This window comes from Zonotrichia albicollis, chromosome Z (assembly GCF_047830755.1).
Source record: "Zonotrichia albicollis isolate bZonAlb1 chromosome Z, bZonAlb1.hap1, whole genome shotgun sequence".
NCBI lineage: Eukaryota > Metazoa > Chordata > Aves > Passeriformes > Passerellidae > Zonotrichia > Zonotrichia albicollis.
The window spans coordinates 20,268,473-20,285,589 of NC_133860.1; the positions used below are offsets into that span (position 1 = coordinate 20,268,473).

General features: G+C 42.9%; 1 protein-coding gene across 1 annotated transcript in view; it reads right to left on the reverse strand.

The window, feature by feature from the left end:
* The window catches only part of OXCT1 (3-oxoacid CoA-transferase 1), an 88,830-nt gene that overhangs the window by 19,247 nt on the left and 52,466 nt on the right, over positions 1 to 17,117 (reverse strand). Inside the window, exon 13 of the mRNA XM_005488828.4 lies at positions 16,534 to 16,609. Coding sequence (XP_005488885.3) covers positions 16,534 to 16,609 — 76 coding nt within the window. The remainder of the gene's footprint in view (positions 1 to 16,533; positions 16,610 to 17,117) is intronic.

Consider the following 17,117-nt stretch of genomic DNA (forward strand, 5'->3'; position numbering starts at 1 on the left):
GTCCCTTTCTCAGGTGTGCCAATATTCCCTGCTCCCTTCTCCCTTCCCCCTCGCCCCTTGCTGAGTGTGCCCTGTCAATCAGGCTAACATACCAGCAAGGCATCGTGTGGTTGGTCGATTTCAAAGGATGCTCCTCAGGCCTGGGGGACATTGGCCCGTATAGGTGTCCCTAGTCCCTTGAGACCCTGCCCCTTTCACCTGGTTGGTAGCTCACCTGTCCCCTCCCCTTCCCCTGTCCCCGAGCTTAAAAGGTTAATCAGACCATGCGGCCTCCATTCTGGTTGGAGCAGTTGCCCCGGTTCAGACCTCTGTAACCATGGAATAAACATCTGGATATAACCCTCCAGCAGAATCCACTCCTTCTTCTCTTCACCATCGCCAGAAGCTCTCTCTCCTGAGGTAAACGGAGTTCCTGACAAGCCTGGACTCGTTCAGTGCCCCGCTGCAATCTCCAGCAGCCAAGGTATCTCTGGGGTAAAGCACCACAGTGCTGCCTTTGGCCCAGCAGCGAGGGTCAGAACTGGCCCAGGCACAATCTAACTGGTTATACTGGGATTCGTATTCCAATAAGGAAGAGGAGGAGCAGGCTCTGATCTCTTCTCATGTGACAGCATGTGAGGGAATGGCCTGAAGCTGCGTCAGGGGAGGATTAGGTTGGAGATCAGAAAAGGGCTTTCCACCTAGAGAGAGCAGTTTTCACCCAGGGCACTGGAGCAGATTCCCAAGGAAGTGGTCACAGCACCAAGCCTGGCAGGATTGAAGAAGTGTTTGGGCAATGCTCTCAGGCACATGGTGTGACTCCTGGGGATGGTGCTGTGCAGGGCCAGGAATTGGACTTTGATGATCCTCGTGGATCCCTTCGAACTCATAATACTCTTATTCTGTGATTTTGTCAATTTTACAGATGAAAATTAATTAATTTCTGCCTCAAATGGTTTGCATTTGCTTTTGAGTGGTTAGATGGACAGTAATATAACATTTACTGTTACAGATATAAAACCTAAAAGTTTATGATTAAATGCCTGGAAAACTTCCTAGTGCAAAGCTCTTCTCTTGTGCTTCCTTTTATCAGCTATGTGATCCAACACCTTACAAGTATCAGCACCTAAGGTCCATGATAAAAAACATATGGAAGAGACTTGTCTCAATAAACTCCCAGGCCAGCTACTTGTTAGTCTCTAGACCATTATGGTCTCTTATGTAATGAAGGCAATTGTATTGGTTTGGCACGGCCTGGTTTTTGGTAGCAGGGAGTCCACAAAGACGGTTCCTTGTGAGAAGCTGCTGGAAGTTTCCACCATGTCCAGCAGAGCCAAGCCCTGATGGCTCTGAAGCTGGCCAAAAGTGGGCCAATGGGAGAGGTTGGTAACACCTCTATGATTTCATATTTAAGAAGAAAATCAAAACAAAGTCATAAGGTTTCAGCTTCTAGTCAGAGAAGAGAAGGAGGTAAGAACACATGAGGGAAACAACTTGGAAAAGACCAAGGTCTTTGAAGAAGGAGGAGGTGCCAAGATTCCTCTGCAGGCCGTGATGAGACCATGGCAAAGCAGCTGTGCCTCTGCAGCCTGCGGGGATCCACAAGGGACGCAGAGATCCACCTCCAGCCCATGGGGATCCAAAGGGATGCAGAGATCCAGCTGCAGTCCATGGGGGATGCAGAGATCCACCCTCAGCCCATGGGGATCCCTAAGGGATGCAGAGATCCATGCACAGCCCATGGGGATCTGTGGATTCAGAGATCCACCCCTAGCCCTTGGGGAAGGTGCCCATGCAGGAGCAGGTGGATGCCTGGAGGAGGCTGTGATCCAATGGGAGATCCAGTGGAGAGAAAGGCTCCAGCTTCCAGGCTGGAGCAGCCTGTCCTTGGAGGACAGCACCTCCTGGAAGAGTGACCCACGCCACAGCAGTTTTGGGAGGAGTTTCTGCCCATGAGAGGGACTCACAGTGCAGCAGGTGTGGTTTGGCTGCTGTTCATGGGAATGAGCCCACACTGGAGAAGTTCACAGAGAACTGTTCCCATGGGAGGGACTCCATGGCCTCACAGCGGAAGGATTCCTCTGCCGGAGCAGAGGAAGGAAGTCTTGGTGATGAACTGACCAAAATTCCCCTGCCCTGTATCCCTGGCAGTGCGAAGGGGGAAGGGGCTAGGGGAAAAGGTGTTTTAAGGGTTTATTTTGCTTCTCGTTATCCTCCCCTGATTCTGTTAGTAATAAATTTCACTTTGCAACTGAAGTTGAGCCTGTTTTGTCCTTGAAATATTTCTCCCAGTCCTTGTTTCACTCATGAAGCCTGTGATCATTTTTTTCCCTTTTCCCTCCTTTGCCTAGCTGTAGCAGGGGAATGTGAACAAGCAGCTCTTGTGGGTGCCTGGTGCTGGGCCAGTGTCAAACCACAACAGCAGTATTTACACACACACACACAACTATTCCCATTTCCCTGCTGTTGGCATAGTGAAGAACAAATCACATCTCCCTAAATCTATAAACAAGCCCTCTGGCACTGTTCAGTCAGACTAATATATTTATCACATAAATTATCATTGCTATTAAATAGTTCTTTGCAAATAGAAATCTGGAAAGGATTTATCTCTGTCCTTAACTTCCTGACACTGTTCAGATAATTTTCCATCCTGCCTGGAAAAACACAGCTCTCACAGAGACTGGAGTGACCTCCAACCTGCCTGCCAGAAACTCCATGACAAGATAATGCAGGATATTTGAAGATTACATATTATCTCCACAGTAACTCAGAATATGCTTGCATTGAGGATCAGGCTATCAATACATCTATCCAGACAATGCCATTAGCTCATTTTCCAGGCCTTTTCATTCTATTAACTACAAAAGACCTACAGTGACAAGTAAATTCCTGAGGAACTAAGTGCTGATGAAGGTCAACAACAAATGTACTGCTGAAGAAACCGTCATACAGAACTGAGAGAAGAGACATTATCCCTTTGTGTGTGAAGAAAGAGGAAAATGCAAGCTGAAGAGAAGGACTTCAGGATTTTAAATTGCTTCATCTGCTCCTCCTCTTTAGGAAAACATATTCACCACTACAGGGTGATGCCTAGTAAAGCAAATCGATTCAGCATTCAGCATTAAATACAACTAATCAAGTAATTACATGCTTTTATTCTGAGGAAGATTCAAAGCAGAAGAGACTTACATTGCTCTCAGTGCACCTACCAAACCATCTGTCCTACATTACAGTCTGTCTTCAAGAACTGCTGAAACCAGGATGGGCATTGTTTTTTTCCTTATCTCCTGTTAATGGGCCCATCAATGCCTTTCTGCATGACTCAGAGATAATTCCCTCTGGGAGACATTTCTGTTTAGTGGACCCACCACATGACTCACAGAATGATACCAGCCCATTGTGAGATGTTCTGCCCAGCGGGGAGGAGCGAAGCATCCCCACCTGGATATAATCTGGGGTTTGGGACACAACAAGCAGTCTTTCCACTGGATTTTCAGAGGAAGACTACATACTTCTACAGGATCACTGCTCCAGCAGAACCACATTTGCCACTCCAGGAGGACTGCAGCCACCAATTCAACTGGACTGGTACAACACCCTGACCAAGAGAGTGTCAGGTTGTATTCTGACTCTATCAGTAGTTTTTCTTTTGTATTATTGCATGTATTTTGGTTTTGATTTCTTTTCCTTTTCCTAATAAATTGTATTTTTGACTTGGAGCGTCTCACTGGTTTTGCTTTCAAACCAAAACACTACCATAATTTGCATTTTCCCCCATTTCTCCCCCACCACACTGGAAAAGGGGATAGCCACATGCTAAATTTGAATTAAAATATTCAAGGCTAAAAAGTGGTTCCAAAAAGACACTTCGCTCATTTTTGCCCTATCCTGCTCTCTCAAATCATTTATTTAAGGTGATTTTTGTTAGTTTTTAATTACAATGGTGTTGCTAGCTTAAGAAACCATTCAGAAGGAAAGAATGCTGTCAGAGAGCACTGGTAATGTGAAGCACTTTTATAAAACTCATTTCATCAGACACAGCTTGAAGTAACAATAAAAGATTTTTGCATTAGCCATGCACTTCTGAGAGGTCCAGTGTTGGCAGTTATTTATACAGAGAGTTGGGTAGAGAACAGACACAAGCTGACAATTTCCTTGCAACTTCTCTGTTACAATACAAGTTGGGAATTCTCCTTTTCCCATTGTGCTTTCATCAGCAGTTTCCTCTAAGTCTCAGTCCAAATAATACTGGAGTGCAAGACATGGAAATTTTGGACCTGATACTTTGGGTTTTAAATGACATCATTGGCTGTCCTGCCTTCTTTGTGTAGACCTACATAAATGTACATAGTATTAGTGAAATTCCTTATAATGACTACTTATTGCAAAATGAACTGTTTTGTTATTGTGGTAATGGGGCATCTTGAAGAAAAAGAGAGAAAAGTATGTATTTTCTCATCTACTGCATTTACATCTGAACATTATTTGAGTGGTCAAAATACAACATGAAAGAGTCTGAGGAATTAATTTAGCCTAATAGTCTAATAGCCTAAACAGGAACCTTTGTGTTTGTTTGGTCACCTATGCCACCCAAGACAACCTGGCATTCTAGTGGAAACTTGTGAGTACTCCAATGTGGGCCAGACAATGAAGATATTTTCCAAGAGAATGTGAAATTTTGCCTGAATGGTATTTCAGTCAAGTTAGAAAGGTGCTACAACAAGCAGGAAACAATTAATAAGAAAATTCAAGCAGATAAACAGCTGAAGAAGAGCTAGATGAGAAAAAAAGAGAAAAATTCAGGAGCCTTCTAATACTATTAAGGTCTTGAATCCACACTGGTGCCTTAAAACCTTCCTCTGCATTCCTGGGGGAAGGACTTTTCTTCTGTAACTGAATTTTATAACTGCTCCCAACATTATATGAAAATATACACTTGAACTATTTGCTTAAGTTAAAATAACATGATCTTTTGAGATAAACAGGTATTGCATCAACAGTACAGCAGAGCAGATGCTAATGATGAGTTCAAGAAACAATGAAAACTTGTTAAATGCCTCTTGAATAATTCCATTCAAAACTGAACATAAAGCACAGGCAAGGTAAAAATGTACCCTTGCTTGGAAAGGAATCAAGCCACTTCCCTCCTAAGAGTCCTTGCCCATGTTTCCAACTGACCTAATAATGTATTAACAAATAACATTCAGTCTGAAATTTCTCTTTCCTTCCATTAGATAAAAGAGTACACATACCTCACACTATACTCAAAGTTAGTGAAACTGCTGTTTCAAGAAGTCTTACAGAAGATAACAAGTGCTTCTAGTTTAAACTGCAAGCTTCCCATTTAACCTCAATTTTCAGGCATCCCCCTGAAGACTGAACAAGATGCATAGGAGGAGAGAGCAAAGATGTGAGCATTGTCTCTCCTGGCCACACACACAGACAAGGTGTCAGATATTAAAGGAAAAAAGCTATGGAAGGTGTCCTTACCAAAGGAAATTATTGTATCATGCCAGGGACAGACACTAAAATTCAGAGCAACTGGAACAGTACAAGATACACAGAGAAAAGCAAAAGCTAAGGTAATGTAGTGGCTACATGGTACTGCCATCACAACCATCAACTGTGGTAATAATGCAGTCAAAAGGATAAACTGAAGGCCCCTTCAAAGATCTCTGCTCTGCCCCTATCTGCAGTACTGCTAACACACATCAGTCACACAGGTCTCCCTGTCTGCACTGACACTGTCTGCCAGCACGGATGTGTCAGCATCAAACAGCACAGCACAGCAAAGGAGGTCATCAGATCCATACCTAACGATCTCATCAGTTGTGGGGTTACACCTGGTTGGTTTGGGAAAGCACATAGCTCAAAACTTTGTTTTAGGAAAAAAACCCACAAAACAATCGGAAGGTAATTGTGGTGGTTTGACCAGGAAGGAGTGGGAATTCTGGGAAGCTGTGGTCAAACCAATGAAGGTTTTGGGTTTGAGACTGGCACCTGGTGTAGCCAGTGGGGTTTGGACACACCTCCGAGAATACACAGGGGTTAAAAAGCAGGGCACTGCCCTTGGCACTCTCTCTTGGGACGTCGCTTCGAAGAGGTCAGATCACCCTCCCCTGTCCAGCCTTGCTGCTGGGCGGGGGAGGGGCAGCCATGCGGTAGGCCCGGGGCCTGGACAGAGATGGGGGTGAGAAAGCTCTCAAGGATGGAAGGGTGGCGGAGCCCCAAGAGACATCCGGCAGTCATCCCCCCCCCCCCCCCCCCCGGAGGGAGAGAGAGGAGAGCCGGCGTCTGAATGTGATAGCAGCCAGCCCGGGAGGAGAAAGGGGGGGAGGAGTGCAGCCTGGCCGGCGGAGCAGCAGCACCTGTGGGAGTACCAGCATTCTGAGATAGACAGAGACTGAAAACTTTTAACCCTTTCTTTCATGATTGGGGCCTTGCAAAAATGCTAATCCTCCTCGAAGCTGAATAAGAAGGGAGATGAGAGATGAGATGAGACAAGGACCTGGCCCGAAGAACGTGGAGATGATTGAATGGGGAGAGATGATTTGGAGTGGCCTTTTGGCTGGACTTTTCTTGTGGTCATGGACTCAGTTGTTCCTGTGACACAGACTGCATTTAGGGGGAAGCAGTGGCTCAAAACCAGGAGGGTTCTTCGTGAGGACCCCCCGGCCCCAGGGGGTTGGAAAAATATGGGGGGGACAGATGTCCCAAAAGCAGAGACTGTGCCTTTTTGGAGTGAGACAAGGCATCCTTGAAAGACAACCCTAAAAGCAGCTCTGGCCATGCGTCAGTGGTGAGAGCACTGGGCATGGAAGGAAGATGTCACAAGCGGCAAAAGGACTTTTTCCGGGCGGTGCCGAAGTGACAGGGAAGCACACGAGGTTTCAGTGTGTTTCCAGGGGAAGCCTATGGAACAAGAAGGACTCCTTTCCTCTTCATGAACTGCAGTTTGAGTATACTAAAGTGTGGGGCCAAGGCTGGGCAGTTGGTGTTTTGGGAGAATGTATCGGATTGGGAAAGTCAGGTAGTGGGGAGGGGGAAAGTTTTTTTGTAAGGTTTTCAATTTCTTTTTTTCTTTTCCTTATAGTCTTTCCCTATTTTCCTGTAGTTTAGGTAATAAAGTGTTCTTTATGTTTAAGTTGGAGCCTGTTTTGCTTATTCCTGGTCACATCTCACAGCAGACACCAGGGTGAGGCATTTTCATGGGGGGCACTGGCTCTGTGCCAGGCTCAAACCATGACATTTTTGGTTCCCTGGACCGGGAAATCGAATTATGGGAGAATGATGAGATAAAGCTGTGAGATGGGACCAAGAGGAATAAGAAAAAGCATGTACTAAGTTAAGGTAGATAGATAGTGAATCTAGGGTATTGTTGTGTAGAAGTGTTTTGTAATTCTGTTGATAATTTTAGAAAGTGTATTCTCGGAGGTGAAGGGTGGAATGTGGTGGTTTGACCAGGAAGGAGTGGGAATTCTGGGAAGCTGTGGTCAAACCAATGAAGGTTTTGGGTTTGAGACTGGCACCTGGTGTAGCCAGTGGGGTTTGGACACACCTCCGAGAATACACAGGGGTTAAAAAGCAGGGCACTGCCCTTGGCACTCTCTCTTGGGATGTCGCTTCGAAGAGGTCAGATCACCCTCCCCTGTCCAGCCTTGCTGCTGGGCGGGGGAGGGGCAGCCATGCGGTAGGCCCGGGGCCTGGACAGAGATGGGGGTGAGAAAGCTCTCAAGGATGGAAGGGTGGCGGAGCCCCAAGAGACATCGGGCAGTCATCCCCCCCCCCCCCCCCCGGAGGGAGAGAGAGGAGAGCCGGCGTCTGAATGTGATAGCAGCCAGCCCGGGAGGAGAAAGGGGGGGAGGAGTGCAGCCTGGCCGGCGGAGCAGCAGCACCTGTGGGAGTACCAGCATTCTGAGATAGACAGAGACTGAAAACTTTTAACCCTTTCTTTCATGATTGGGGCCTTGCAAAAATGCTAATCCTCCTCGAAGCTGAATAAGAAGGGAGATGAGAGATGAGATGAGATGAGACAAGGACCTGGCCCGAAGAACGTGGAGATGATTGAATGGGGAGAGATGATTTGGAGTGGCCTTTTGGCTGGACTTTTCTTGTGGTCATGGACTCAGTTGTTCCTGTGACACAGACTGCATTTAGGGGGAAGCAGTGGCTCAAAACCAGGAGGGTTCTTCGTGAGGACCCCCCGGCCCCAGGGGGTTGGAAAAATATGGGGGGGACAGATGTCCCAAAAGCAGAGACTGTGCCTTTTTGGAGTGAGACAAGGCATCCTTGAAAGACAACCCTAAAAGCAGCTCTGGCCATGCGTCAGTGGTGAGAGCACTGGGCATGGAAGGAAGATGTCACAAGCGGCAAAAGGACTTTTTCCGGGCGGTGCCGAAGTGACAGGGAAGCACATGAGGTTTCAGTGTGTTTCCAGGGGAAGCCTATGGAACAAGAAGGACTCCTTTCCTCTTCATGAACTGCAGTTTGAGTATACTAAAGTGTGGGGCCAAGGCTGGGCAGTTGGTGTTTTGGGAGAATGTATCGGATTGGGAAAGTCAGGTAGTGGGGAGGGGGAAAGTTTTTTTGTAAGGTTTTCAATTTCTTTTTTTCTTTTCCTTATAGTCTTTCCCTATTTTCCTGTAGTTTAGGTAATAAAGTGTTCTTTATGTTTAAGTTGGAGCCTGTTTTGCTTATTCCTGGTCACATCTCACAGTAGACACCAGGGTGAGGCATTTTCATGGGGGGCACTGGCTCTGTGCCAGGCTCAAACCATGACAGTAATATTAAAAAAATACAGACACATAAATCTACTCTAGCTTCATAAAAATGTAGATGTCTCCTTTGCCCCTTGGTAACAGTCCTGTCCTGTATTTAACGGACGAGTATATTTGTAGTTGATTCTAAAATGAAAGTCACAACTCTTCCATATCTCACTTTCCATTTTTCCAGTGAAAAAGACTGGATGAAGATTGTATGAAAAAAAGATGGATAAAGCTCAAGCATTCTGAACTATATTTCCTTGTTCTATTTTACACTGATTTTATGTCCTTACATATGTCCCTCTTACAGAATTATTGTAATTATACTGTCAGCTAGGACAGCTAGATTAGATCTTACTCTGAGGAAAAAGAAAAAAATAGTGGGAAGTCATTAACAGGATTTTTCATTCAGAAGAGTGGGTAATGCAACAACACAATAATAAGTTGATACTGGCAGAATACAACAAAACGAAGCACACTCTACATGCACAACAGGGTAAATGTATTTTTTAAAAGATACTAGAAAAACCCTAGTTGTATGGTTTCGCCATACAAGAAATAGACTGGTTTTGAAGAATGTTAATCAGGTATCTCCTGGCACACACACAAACACATACTTAAAATTAAAATCAAAAAGTAAGTCCAATTTCTGAAAGAATGGAGTATAACTACTTGAATGACTTCTTTTTCTTGGCAAAATGTAATAATAACTCTACCCTAAAATTTAACATACACAAATACGTGCACTAATTATATTTTTATTTTCCATTATCAGAAAATTAGGGCTGCATGAAACACATGCAAAGAAAGTTGGGCAAATTTAATTCCTGTATTCTTCCCTAAACCCAATTTGGGTTTAGGGGAGAATAAAGGAATTCTTATTTCAACCATTGGTAACAGATTTGAATGACAGAGTAAAATTCAAATGAATACACTGAGAAGCCGCATCTCAGGAGCAACGCAAAACAGTCTGTGACACGCTTCATTGAAATGGATTTGCTTTACAGTGATGAATGTTATTTCAGAGTAATGGGACAATTAAGCTGTCCATTTACCTTTGCATACCATTTCCAAAACACATAGCATAGCATGCAATAATTGAATATTACTGCCAACATAATACTAGTCTCACTTGAAAGTGATGGCTCCATATCATAGTAACAGTTCTCACCACTAACCCACAGACCAGAAGTCCTTTGACATATGCTTGTATTTTTGAGACAGGCAGAATTTCTTCAGCTGCTCTCATTATGCAGAAGGCAGAGCTGCCACTTCCCACACTGAAAATTTAGGAGTATGAATAAAATACCAATAGGGAGCTCCTACATTCCTTCTATGCAGTCTGAAGAGAAATAAGCACGAAGAAAATTGATAGAAAAAGCCATCAAAAATGTGGAAGAAGTAGAGCCAACATAATACACTCTGTTTCTTCTCTTTGGCTGCAAGACTTTTGCAACAGTGATAATTTTGTGTTGCAAAGGCTCTGCAGGACTTTCAGGCACATGTTTGTTGGGAGATAAGCAGTAAACTGGTACATTATTGTAGGTGTAATTTCAAGATGTGTGTCTGCAAAAACCTAATACATCTTGATACTAAACCCATTTCAATGTCCTATTGAAAAGCAGATTTCCAAGAAGTCTCTGGCTAACAAAGTCCTATCCTTCTCCTCTGTTGAAATACTGATGTAGCCCTATTCATGTCCTAGACATCAGACAACTTAATAGTATTACTGAGAAAAACTTGGTATTAATACTAAAAGAAAACAGTCATTAAGCATATTTAATCTGCATATTTTCTATTCATACAGATTTTAGTCCATTTTTAGTACTTCACACATTTCATGGTTAACAGGTAAAATACTTGCAATGCTGTACATCTTGAAACAAAACACTGAGTTTAATGCATTCAATGCCACAGATACACCAGGACAACTAGGAGAGTAACTAGACAATGTGTTTGGATTCAAAATGAAAATATGCCCTATGCAAGGCATTCCTACCCAAGCAAAGTGATGAACAGGCTGCAGTAGGGCCCCTCAGAGAAGACCTACAACGCTCTCAGGCAGTCAGGGACGCAATCAGGGATAGGTGTTCTTTCTTCCAGCATTAAAAATGATAATTTTGTATAAGAAAAACTCTTGGTGTGGAGACCTGCACTTCCAGTTCTGCCACTACAAACAGCTAAAGGGAAAAATAAAACCAAAAAACCCTCATGCAGACACAGAGTTGCCCATTTACCTTTACATTAAAAAACGTCTTTGCTAATAAGGTCTGAGTGTCCAAAACTGTGCAAAATATGTACTTTGAAGTTCTGTAGAAAAGCTGCCAATAACATATAAAATCATACTCCTAATGTCTTACGTTATACTAACTTCTACAGACTGTACATTAAAGGATTTATTATTGAATTTGAATGGGTTTCCTCATTTCTTCTTTTCAGATAATCTTTGATAAAGCTTAGAATTTTTTTTTAATTTTATTTAATTCTTAATGTTTTAATCCTTTAGGTTTGGTTACTCCAAATTAGAGCATTAAAATCTCAGGCTGCTGAATCTAAAATTTAAGGATTTTTTTCTTAAAGAACGGTACAGATTTATGTATCCAAACTTCACCCCCTGCACAAATTACATCACTCTCTTCTCTTAGTGTTAGCTTACTGCACTACCTCAGCAATCTAAAACTTAATTTTGAATTTTCCAGTTGAAGACTATATAAAGCTAAAGTTTATTTTCCTGATTTGTATTGTTTATAGAGAATAGGGATGCTAAATAGTGTCAGGTCCTGTATCATCTCTGAGGCTGCCTGTTAATTTCTGGACACTAGGCTTTGAGCCTGCTGCCTTAGGAAAAGGCCAGCTTCTTCTGCACCTTTGGATGTATTCTGTCTACCCTTGTGAATTTACACAAGTCCAGTCTATTAACCACTCCTCATTCTTCTTTGATGGTGAGTACTAAGTGCTATATCTACACATCCTCCACATACCTCCAGGGATGCTGACTCCACCACTTCCCTGGACAATCTGGTCCAATGCTTGACAACCTTTTTGGTGAGGAAAGCATTCCTAATATTCACTCTAAACCTGCCCCAAAAAACCTTGAGGCTGTTTTGTCTTGTACTATCAGTTGCTCGGAGAAGGGGCTGACCCTACCTAGCTATAACCTCCTTTCTCAATTGCAGAGCAGTAAGATGTTCCCTGAGCCTCTTTTTCTCCAGGCTAAACACTCCCAGCTCCCTCAGCTACCCATCACAAGCCTTGTGCTCCAGACCTTTTACCAGCTCTGTTGCCCTTTTGTGGACATGTTCCAGCAAAGTCCTTCCAGAACTGGGCAGCTTTCCAGCCACTCTGTCCCAGCCTGTGGCACTGCCTGGGGTAGTTGTGACCCAAGGGCAGGACCCAGCACTTGGCCTTGTTGAACCCCACACCACTGGCTTCAGTCCATCAACACAGCCTGTCCAGATCTCTCTGCAGAGCCTTCCTGGCCTCTAGCAGATCAACACTCTCACTCTACTTGGCATCACCTGCAAACTGACTAAGGGTGCACTCAATGCCCTCATCCAGATCATCAATAAAGATATTAATCAGGGCTGGCCCCTACACTGAGCCTTGAGGAACTCTAGCAGTGACCAGCCCCAGATGGACATAACTCCTTTCAGCACCACTCTCTTGGCCCAGCCACCCACAGTTCTTTACCCAGCCAAGTGTCCCTCCATCCAAGCCCTAAGCAGCCAGTTTGTCCAGAATTATGTTGCCAGATACTATGACAAAAGCTTTACTGAAGGCCAGGTAGACAACATACACAGCCTTTCCACCATTCACTAAGCTGGACACCCTGTCATGAAAGATCAGGTTCTCAAGCAGGAACTGCCTTTCCCAAACCCATCTGCCTGATCCCCTGGTTGTCCTGTATGCCCTGCATGATGGCACTCAGGATGATCTATTCCATGACCTTCCCTAACACTGACAGGGAAGGTCAGTGTTGCTAACCTTTGCTGACAGACCTGCAATTCCCTGGATCCTCCTTCTGGCCCTTCTGTAGAGAGCCATCACACCTACAAACCTCCAGTCACCTGGCACCTCCCAGGTTAACCAGGACTGCTGGAAAATGATGGAAAGTCTCAGTGAGCACATTCACCAGTTCCCTCAGTACCTTGGGATGGCTCCCATCTGGTCCCATACAATTGTGTGTATCCAAGTAGTGTGGCAGGTTGGTGACCAGCTCCCCCAAACCGTGGAGGTTTTATACTGCTCCATGTCCTTTGTTTTCCAGCTCAGAGTGCTCACTACCTGGGTAACAACTGCTCTGACCATAAAAGACTAAGGCAAAGAAGATATTAGGTACTTCAGCCTTTTCCATGTCTTTTGTCACTGTTTCCCCGTGCCTCCAAAGAAGGATGGACAACTTCCTTAGCCCTCCTTTTGTTATCAATGTATTTATAAAAGCACTGTTTACTGTCTTCTATGGCAGTAGCCAAACTAAGTTGGACTTTGGCTCTTCTGATACTCTCCCTACATAACCTCATGAGATCCTTGTAGTCCTGCTGAGTGTGCTACGTTCTCATTAATGATTTACTGCATAGTTAGCTTTTTCCCCTGCAAGAAGTTTCTGCCTAGTGAAATATGATGTCATGGACATTTAATCCATTTTGTACTTTCAGATTCATCAACTTTCAGCAGCAGGAACCCTCCACTATTGCTTCAATACTTTTTCTGCTGCTACAGTGTGTCAGCTGTATCAGTAGTCATATTAGGGTTGTTTAATGTTATGGGTTGTTCAGAAATGCATATTAAAAAGACAGAAGCCTTGGTGTCACAAGGGAACATGGCTGAAGTTCTGGTGTTTTGTTTTGACCTATTCTTAGCCTCTGATAACATGTCACAACAATAATCATAGTTACTTGTGTTCTTTTAGGAAGGATGGGGAAAACAAAGCACTACTCTGTGCAAGCTGCTGCTGTAGTACTTTGTAGTAAACCTGGCCCCTGCAGAAGGGCAGCAGAAACTGTTTCATGAATGCTTCTGTTCTTAGGGTTTCAAGAAGACACTAGTTGAATGGAACAAAAATGAAGCAAGTACATGCAGGGATATGTGCAGTCAATCCCACAGCTTTTAAAACCACATGTGAGATGTGTGGCAGCACAATGCTGCTGCTCTGTAAATGCTGGGAAGCGGCCCTGCTGGCAGCAATTTCCAATATTAACTGAGACACACAGATAGGCTACCAGTGTCCTGCACTTGTGTAATGAAAGGTGGCTCCATCCAGTAACAACCAGCAGCCATGGGTTATCTGCTGTGGCCTGACATACTCCATGATCATGACCTCCGTGTTTCTCTTCAAACTCTCTTGGCCAACTTCGCACAGATTCATTCTGTTCCCAGGGGATTCACAGAAATTTGCCTCCTTCTCCTTTCCCTCCTCAGAAACCCTCTTGTAAGTTGGAGAAATACCAAAGTGAGGAAGACAAAAAGCCATTAACTAGTAGTGCTTAATGGAATAAAATTACCAATAAATGCCAGTATTTAGGAAGTAACTTCTGCCTAAGCAAACAGCATTGCTTACTGCATGTGCTTAAAATATTCACACCCTCTTCTTCCTTTACTCAGGGGATTTTTCTCTCCATTAAAAGTCAGCAGATAAGAGCAAAAAAAAAAGCTATAATTACTGCAATGAGACTTCCTCAGCTCAGTTCCTAATAGTAAGTGCATGTACACACACACGCACACACTAGGCCTCAAGTGTTATCAAGCTCTTATGGGACAGAAAGGTCTGCTACATAATGGTACTTGTTCAAAACATACAGAGCTATTACTTGCCTCTGAAAAAATGGCAAATATCATCAATACAAGAATCCAAAACTATAGTGTATAAGAAGTATTTAACCAAAACAAAATGAAAAATGAAAAATGTTAGAACAAAATACAGCTTGAAGTTTCCTTGCACTGTGAGTTTTCAGCAAAGTCAATCTTTGTATCATCCACACACAAATCTTTTCACTAAAAAAGGAACACATCTTGCCCATAATTAAATGTAATTGACTATAATGTATCATCTTATTTACAGGAAAAGTAGGGAGACCTGTTTATCGATGGGCTGGTTAATCCCATTTTTAAAATCTGTACTGTAGAATAGCACTAACACATCAATAAAGTAGATTAAGAATCATCCATCCAACAGATCTCCATAAAAGTAACCAAAGAGAAATTACTGCTGCTTGGAAAGGCTCCTGACTGGATTTATGAAGTGTCATTGGCATATTTACTCTCAAGTAAATACAGCTCACTGCAGAGTAAATTTCCAAACAGCCAAAGATCAGTAAGAGTGGAAAATGGCAACAGCAAAAGTCACGAGGATTCATCTGATGTATGCTGTAGTATGTAATAACAAGGTACATCTCAAAGGTAACAAAAAGTCAAACAGTCTTGAAAGTTGCACTTTATACTTTCCCGTTTTGAAAACATACCTGTTATTCATAAATTTGGGGTTGCAAAGAACTGAGAGGTAACTTCATAGATAAGATAAGCAATACCAGATATAAAAAATAATCTTTTAGATATATATGAATGCAAAACTAAAATCACTATCTTTTAGATAGTGATTTTAGGGACGAACATGTAAATCTGCACCATTTTGAGAAGGATCACAATCAATCTTAGCTTCAATGTTTCAAGAAATGCAAGTGTAAATGAATCTTGTTATCAGTACAAAATGCTGTCTTCATCTTTTGATAGTTCAGATCTTGAAGGGCCCATTTCAGCCTAGCCATAACCCTTCTCATTCGCCACAATTACTCACGCAGACACCAGGATTAGCCCTTCACATAACCCTTTCTCCCACATCTGCTTGTATGGCTCCCATGTCAGACACCATCCCCTCTCAATAAAAGCACTTTGTGCCCCAGCCACTGCTCCATGACTTCCATGCTCAAAGGTCTGCTCACAGACTTCTGGTTTCAACTAATGCTTCTCCAAGAGACAAGGACATTCATTTGGGTTTTTGTCCACCTTTAATCATCTTTCAGTTTCCCAAGGCCCTTAACACTGCTCAGGCAGATAGAAATAAATTTCATTACTTTAAACAAGGCTAATACGGAAGTTTGCCTCTAGACATCTCTGATACATACCGTATCTGAAAGTACCATATTGAAAGCTATTGAAAATATCAAACTTGTCAACAGTATGAAAGCCACTAATGTTTAATGCTAGAACATAAAGTTCAAAGAATGGCTTAATGTTATCCACTGCCTAAATAATGCTGGATTTAGCTTATATTTCTATCACTGAAACCTGAAGGTCTGTTTGGCTAAATACAGTATTATTGCTTTTTCCTTAATGTATTTGAAAGGGCAATGCTACAATCTTTTGACAGAAATACAGAAAAATAATGCAGGTTCTTTTTATAATTTTATAATGAACTACATCCTGGTTTACACTTTCCTCCGACTTACTGCTCCAGGAACAACCATACAAGAGTCATCACTGTCAAGAGAAGGCATCAGTCCTCAGCCAAAAAAAAGAGAATTTGAAAGGCATGGACATAAAAGGCAGAAAAAAGACTTGCATAAATAATGTTTTGCTTTTCACAATGCACATGCATAATTTTAGAAGGCATACTTCTAATAATGGATTGCTTGGTGCCAGCAGTATGCAGGAAAAATACACATATCCTCTATTTACTACTTTTAGCTTAACAACTCCCATTCTATTTCTGCCCTTTTCTCCTTTGCCTGGTCCTCAGCTACATTTATGTTATACCAAACAGAGTACACTGCCAGTAGTTCAAAAACCTACTTACAGGAATCATCCAGTTGGCCAGGTCACCATACTTAGACACCTGCATAGCTCCAAGCATCGTCAAATCAACATGGCCTCTGGTAACAGAAAGTGTGTAATTAGCATATCATGTTCAAGTAACAGCCCACAAATCTTAACAAGCTTTTGTTCATGCTCATTACATCAATTTTAAAATGGTGGCATATGACAAATGTAGCAACTGTTTGTCACACACGTAGCTGGGGTTTTTTCCCCCCCCTAGATGTATCACTGATGCAAATGTCTCTCTTTATGCTTACTGAGCCTCAGAAATGTTCCTACTTTTGTCTGGTTTGGTTAATTGCATGTGCAGTCAATCATCTCTGAATTCGTACTTTTTAGTGCACTCCTTAACGTATTTACATGCACCCATTATCTTTTCAGAGCCATTAGGATTTAGTGTTTGTTTGCATCCAAACTCCTTTCCAAAAAACAAACAAAAAACAGGTGCAGACGTTGAATTTCCATTAAGGAGGTGGAATGAGGATCACAATTGCAAGCTGAGCAAAGAAAATATACTGAGTGCAAGTACAGATTAGATACTTGGAAATGACCAAAAAATAGTTG